We start from the raw sequence: 7,156 nt of genomic DNA, 5'->3' as shown, positions 1-7,156 counted from the left end.
CTTGATCTCACCTTGCAGCAAGCCACTGCTGTGGATTTTAGCCTTTTGGTATCAATCTTGTTTTGCTAAGGGATGACAGATGCACGCTGCAAGGGAAGAGGGGTTTGGTAGATGCTCCAAGCTTAAACAGATCTCCTTGGCTTGGCTGCCTGTGACTGCTGCAGACTAGTGGTCACACAGGTGGGAGAGATGGCCTAAGTGGGAGAGGTGAGGATTTGGGGCACAGAGGAGAACCCGAGACAGAGGGCACTGCACCTGAATCAAAAGCTTTTTTCCCTTGTGACTAAGTCATCCCACTTTTCACCTCAGTGCTCTCTGCTCTCTCATGGGATGAGAATCCACTGTGCCTGGTCTTTCTGTCCTCTTTAGCTTATGCACAGCTATTGCCTCTCACTACCTAGATGCGCATGGCTTAGTAAAACAGGGACAACACAGGCTAGCATACAAACAAAGCCATTTGCTCAGTTTAACACAAGAAGGGATAGAAAGGCATTCCAGTTCTCCTAGTGCTCCTCCTCAGTCCTTTTAACTAGTCCCTGTAGCCAGCAAGCTCCTGTTCACACTGCCAAGAGCACATCGGAGGGGCTGGGGGAGATCTTGGACGACGCATGTCTCCTTCCTTCAAAATAACAAGCTTCAAATGGCCACAGACAGCCTCAGCAGAGCAAAAGGACCAGATATCAGGGACATACACCCGTCAGGCTCCATCAAGGTGAATCTCAGCATGCCCTTCATGGGTGTAAGAGAAGAGTGCCAAGTGCTTTCCAAATTGGGTAACTGATGACAGGCAAATTTAGGCACATAAACACTCTACAATGCTGTCTCGTTATCAGCGCAGTTCAGGATTGTTTTCATTTGCAGAAGGCAGGCATGCAGGAAGATATCCTAATCATGGCAAATGCTAAGAAGGGGCAGCCCTCTTGCCTGTAGCATTCAGGCATTGCCAAGTCCTGGCCCTCTGTCACCAGGTTTCATTCACCCACCAACCCCTCCCGTCCTGAGCTGGTAACCTGGAAAAGTCAGTGTTAGAAGAGGACCACAAAAAACCCCACAGGAATCCCACAGCATGTAGGAGTTATTTATCTGGAGCAACTTCACAAGCAGCAGAAAGTTAAACCCTTGTGCAGGACTGTGCAGATCCATCTGACACAGCTCTTCGGAAGCTAAGGGTACAACTGTATCTTTCCAGAAAATGCATCCCAATTCATTTCCAGGGAGGACTCAAATCCAGCCTTTGCATATGCCAGGACCAATGCTCTTAAGTTCCTGCTGTGCACTTAAGTGTCACTAATTATTGTTGGTACTTCATGTTCCTGCAATCACTCAAGCATTGACTGGCTTTAGAAGAAGGGCACAAGGCTGCATCTACGTGGACTTTGTAATTACAAGCACTGCATCCTCGGCTGGTCAAGGAGCTGGCTTTGCTCCCTTGATGTCAGCGAGCTGAAGTCAGCAGGTCAAGCTGACCTTTGAAAGAAGAAGCAAAACAGAACAGACTCGTGCAGGGTAAAAAGCAGAGGGCAGAAAGAAAAAGGCAGTGAGAAAAAAAGAACTGAAGAAAGCAGAGATGTGACAACATGGCAAAGACAGAAAAAAAGAGCAGGTTGAAAAAAGCAGGTAAGAAAGGAGCAGAGAAGGAATCAGAACTGTTTAAGACCAGAAGAGATGATCAGGTGATTTCCTCCAACCTCCTGTATCACAAAAGGGATTAAGTTTGAAAGACTTTAAAAGTAAAATCTAAAGCACAACCAACAACTCAAAAATTTTCTTAAAGTTACCTGATCTGTTTATCAGCCATTTAATTCAAATTTGATCTTGTTAAGAAATGAATCTGTTCCTTCAAATCGTTCCTTAATTTCTTTTTCAGTCACTTCTTTTCACTTCAGTTTCTTCCTGGGAAGGGAGAGAAAGACACCAAGGAGACAAAGTTGAGACACTTACACGTTTCCTGAAGCTCAGGTCCTACTGGGCAGGCTGCAAGGTGAGGCCAGCCGAGGAACAAGTGATTTAAGGGTGCACCTGGTCTCCTCAGAGAGCAGACTGAGCTTCAGAGGGAGCCTTATAAATATGTGCGTATATATAAAAATACAAGCACATATGGAGGGAAGAGCAGCCAGAGTTGTCATGTTCCAGCAGCACGTGAGGAAGGGCAGCAGCCAGGCAATGCACGAGCTCTGCCCAGCATCCAGGACAGCAGTACCCATCACAGCTCTCTCGAACTCCAGGGAGCATTTCACTCTGCACCACGTGGGCCTCCAACCCTCTGCAGGTCCACCCAGCCACCCCAAGACAATCACATGCCATCGCAAGACCCGTTCAGCACTTCCCTCCAACACATACATGCTGTTTCTAAAGAACAGTCTTCAAAAACCTGCTCCTCCAGTGGTTACAATCCTTTTCTTTATTTCCCAGCCCAAACGGACAGCCCATGCTCAGTCTTGTGCCAACACTGTCTGTTAAGTAGTGCCTCTCCCTCCCCAAGCTATTGATGTGACTTTGCCCTTTGGACCACTCCTTTCAGCTCAGTGCCTACTGGCACAGCACTGAAGCTCCAAGTCTGCAGGAAACTGTTCTCTCTAAGACTCCTGATTGCTACTGGCAGAAGTCGCCACACAAAGAAATCTGGACACCAGAGAAAATTTCAGAAGCAGCCACAATCTTCAGCTTTCTGGAGGTGTCCTTGTTGGCTCCTCACCTCCAACCCGGGAATCAGGTGCCCCATGCTTTCATCAGGCATCTCAGCAGCACTCAGCCACTCTCCTCCCTCTCCCCTTCCAGCTGCCACCTGGGTGGCAAGCCAGAAGAAGAGGAGATATCTTTGCCCTTTGCCTCTGGAATTAAATTTGCCCCATAATTGCAGATTTCTTAAGCCACACAGACTCTCACATCCAACAAGGTGGCTTTCAGGCTGACACTTCTGCTCTGGAGATAGAACCTGAGGGCCAGAGGCATTCCAGAGAATAAAAGGTCCCTGAAAGCGTAAAGAGCTGGTGATGGTGCAAACAGGTACGGGAAGCAGAGGGGGTGAGGTTACACAGTTCAGCACTGACCTACTCCCATCCCTGTTACATCAATTGCCAAGGACAGGGAAGCACGAAAGCATTTGCACAGTCCCATGCTTGGACGACATGAGACTAAAACTGCCTTTTCTGGAGTCCCACATTCAGCCAAAGCCATGAGAGACCAGCACATGGAGCTCACTAAGAAAAGGGGCTCATCTCCAAAACACTGCACACGCACCTCACCCACTACACTACGCTATTACACCTTCCATCCCTTCCATGACCCCTCTTCAGACAGTTTACCTGATCTTGACTAATCCGTGGAAGCAGACCTTAAAAAATCTCCAGATCAGCTAGGTCTGCACTTTCCGAGTGAAAAATCGCTTCCACCTTTCACTGTGTGTGCTTTCATATGCATGTCCACAAGAGTAGTTTGTTTCAGGTTTATCTAATTCTCTATCAATTTAACCAGAATAAGACCAAAATATAAAAATATAGGGAGACCAGTTGCTGAAAGCCTGTAACGCTGGCATAAACAAGCCCTGAACCATGAAAACTCACTTGATTACGTCTATACCCTCAACAGGATATTTGTGTTTATTGAGGCAGCAGCTCTGACAAAATACATGCACTGAGTGGTCCTGACACCCCACTCCAAGCTCTGGCAAACTCCCCCCTTGTTGCCCCTGCTGCACCCTTCCCTGCAGAGGGGCATCCAGGAGGCCAGGCACCCATCACAAAGGGCAACGCAAGAGAAGACAGCAAGGCTGCTAATATTCACCACTGACTGGTAGCCCAAGAGTGAGAGAGACCGAGATGGACACACAAACGTATCACAGGGCTGTTTCTTACCTGTTGACACAAGTAGGGTGATGGGAGTGGGAGAAGATGGTACCACACTGAGAGGAACTTGGGACAGCTGGGTTTAGCTGTCTCCTCGCTTTTTTTCTGCACAACCTGGGCACCACTTTTGGCTTCAGCTCTCCACCTGCCCGGTAACTGCAGAGCCCTCCCCGGCTGTCCAACCCAGCTGGAAAACTGCTGCTGCTTCCCACCAGGGAACAGATGCTCCTGCTGCAGCTGCACAGCAGAAAGGGGTAAAAATAATCTTCCTGGGTTTAAAACTGGGCAAAGTTACAGGCTTCCTTAGTGCATGAAGACCCATCCAGGCAACAGGCTGTACGGCCAGCAAATGCCAGGACTAGTATCATCTCCACTAACAAAAGCTACTCAACTCGCAGACGAATGAGGGGAAGCAAGCGATGTGATCATTTTACGGCAGACACCAGCACTTGCTAACTGTTTATACAGCACCTGGCACAGCAGAGGCCTGAATGTCCATGGCCAGGGGATTTTAATGCATTAAGGGATTTTAATGCACTGAAGTGGAAAGCTTATTTGAGCTCTGTTTGTTTAAAGAGAGCTCCAGCAAACAACCATTTGCAAAACAAACCCAAAGTCATGGCAAACTATCTGAGCACTTTGCTGTAATCTACAGAACTCCCCAAGTCCCTTAAAAGACGGTGAATGATGAAGCCTCCAGCCTCCTGGCCAGGGAGCTCCTAAGGAGAGCCGGACCCTATTCCCTCCCAGGGCAGGAAAATAGCTGCTACAGTCCTGCAGTCTGAGAGGAGGAAAAACACAGGCTGGGAAGAGAATGGTGGTAATTTTATAGGATATTTAAAAAACAAATCCAGAACAATATTATGCATTTAACCTAGAAAGGAAAGAGATTAAGTAGAGACCTAAGTATATCTCCGCAGGAACGTGGTGCTCTCAGGAGCCAAAAAATGCAAAAAAAAAAAGCAGGCAAGCAAAGCTTCTGCAGCCAAGCAGGTGTGTAGCTCCAGGGCTTCCTATGGAAGCAGGGCTTGCATCTGCCCAGGAGACATCCCATCAGCACCTGCAAAAAGCAAAAAAGCCAGCAGCACCAAAAAGGTGCTGATGCCTCAGAAAGTCTCCATATGGTTAAACATCATGGCCAGGCAGACAATGGTGCTGCTGGAATTGGGAACCTGCATGGCACGAGGAGCAGAGGAGCCAGGAGGAAACTGGTAGTGGGTAGGCAGGGGAAGTGAGATCTGCCAGAGACCTACCTCAAAGCCAAAGAGGCCGAGCAGCCCTCACGGAAGAGGGGACCTAAATCGTACATCCCATAATTAAGTGAGAGCTGTATGGGCGATGAATTACATGGCATTAATTCCTTCCTAGAGTGCTGTTAACACAGCTAGGCATGGATTAATGCCCCATTACTCGCACACCGGGATGTCCCTTCCACATTTATTGAAATGATCAAGCAAATTAGTTTCAGAGCAACACGCGCGCTGCAGTATGGGGAATCGCCTCCGTGCTAGGCGGAGAAGCGGTACAAACGGCCTAAAGCCCATGCTGCAGTGTATAGATAGCCTGGGAGCCTCCTCAACTCAGCCTCTCCCTTTTCCCAGCTCCCAAAACCCAGCTCCAGAGAGCAACAGAGTAGCCAGATTGGGGGTACTGCAATGCAAACCTAGCTAGCTTTGGATGTATCTGGTCCTCACAGCCTTGGCCACTGGCAAAATGGTCCTAATTTGCTCCCCTGCCTTGCCACACACACTCATACACCTGTGCTACCCAGACAGTAAGGTCTTCTCCAGGATGGCCAACCTTTGCATACTGCGGACCTGCTGCACTCCTAATCAGCCTGGGGCACGGGGCTGGACTTTTAACCTTTGCTTCCCACCTTATCACTTGAAGCAAAAGTGCTTACCAGAGAATCACAGCTGAGCCTGGGACATGGAGGGGAGCACGCAGTCTCACCACATGCCATGTGTGCCACCGGCAAGTTTCGATGGAGATACAGACACCCAGCACCTCCACAAGCCATGACACCATGGGAGAAGGAACAGATTAAGCTTAACCACACCGCTTTGACCACGCTTATTGCATTTATTGCCACTGCGGTGCCCTATGGCTGTGGGTTGCCACCTCTACCCCCAGATGCCATCGCTCTGCCCACAGCCTGACCTTGGGGGTCCCCACAGCTCAGCACCCTCCTTCTTGCCCTACTCCCTCTGCCAGGCCAGAGCCACTGCTGGCATCCTCCAAGCCAGCTGTGAGCTCCCGGTCCACCAGTCCTGCCAGCAGTCCCCCACAGAGGCCAGCCCTCCCATTTCCAGGCCCTCCCCTCCCCAGCAGCCCCACTCTGCAGCTGAGCACAGCCTCTTGGACGCAGACTGTCAGATATGCCAATTTATCTGAGCGCACGCAGGCTGCCGTTTTGACAGAAGACCTTTAGCCAACATCAGCTGGTGCTTCAGCCGAAAGAAGCAATGCTGTCCTCTCCCTACACCCGAACATGTGTTCCCATCACCACTTTCATGCCGGCATAAACATTTGTGCAGAGCGGTCAGGCAGGGATAAGACAGAACTGGAGGCCAGCAAATGCTGGAGCTGTCACTGAAAGCAAACATTCAAACTACAACCTTGACTTGAAAATAAACAGCAGAAAGGGAAGACAGGACTCCCTTCCACATATTTCCATTTGTCTTGAGACCAGACAAACTCAGTGCCCCAGCCAGAGAAGCCAACATCAAGAAGCAGGGCTCAGAGGGTGAGAAGAGGGAACAAAGCCACGCCAGCATCCCCTTTGTCAAGAGGATACAGCCATGTGACCGCTCACAGTCAGAGAAGGGCAGGGGGGTAAGCAATCAACAACTAATACCTGCTGGGAGAGGAGAAACCCTCTGGGATCAGCTTTCCTTCACAGTGCAAATCCCTTTGAAGGTGCGGACGCCCTGCCAAGTTTTGCTAACAACTGAAGCAAAGCTGCCATCGCAATGATAAGGTTTAAGGAGTGCAAACTGAACTGCAAATATTTCCTGAGAGAAGCTGCTTTCTAGATGCATGCCAGGCACAAAGCTCACAAGGGGGTCAGCACCAGGAAATCTCACCTGGGGGGAAGCTGTCGATCTGGCTCTTGCCCGCTCAGGACATTTTGGGATAGAGGGAATCAGTGGCAGTTTCATCTCTGCTGCTTGCTTGCCCTTAGGCTCTCAAAAGCAGGGACTCCCACAAATTTCCTTGCAGCACCAGGCAGGGCATTAGTCCTCAATAAAACAAAGCAGCTCTCGAATATGCTGGTGGACACTCCCCCACTGTCACAGACTGTCACCTCT

General features: G+C 49.6%; 1 protein-coding gene across 1 annotated transcript in view; it reads right to left on the bottom strand.

The window, feature by feature from the left end:
* SLC25A22 (solute carrier family 25 (mitochondrial carrier: glutamate), member 22) overlaps positions 1–1,893 on the bottom strand; it is a 29,431-nt gene extending 27,538 nt beyond the window's left edge. The window contains exon 1 of the mRNA XM_009323429.1: positions 1,779–1,893. Coding sequence (XP_009321704.1) covers positions 1,779–1,798 — 20 coding nt within the window. The 5' untranslated portion in view covers positions 1,799–1,893. The remainder of the gene's footprint in view (positions 1–1,778) is intronic.
* Positions 1,894–7,156: the final 5,263 nt, after the last annotated feature.

This window comes from Pygoscelis adeliae, unplaced genomic scaffold (genome assembly GCF_000699105.1).
Source record: "Pygoscelis adeliae isolate BGI_AS28 unplaced genomic scaffold, ASM69910v1 Scaffold5, whole genome shotgun sequence".
Classification (NCBI taxonomy): domain Eukaryota; kingdom Metazoa; phylum Chordata; class Aves; order Sphenisciformes; family Spheniscidae; genus Pygoscelis; species Pygoscelis adeliae.
This window is presented reverse-complemented; position numbering and strand designations above follow the sequence as displayed.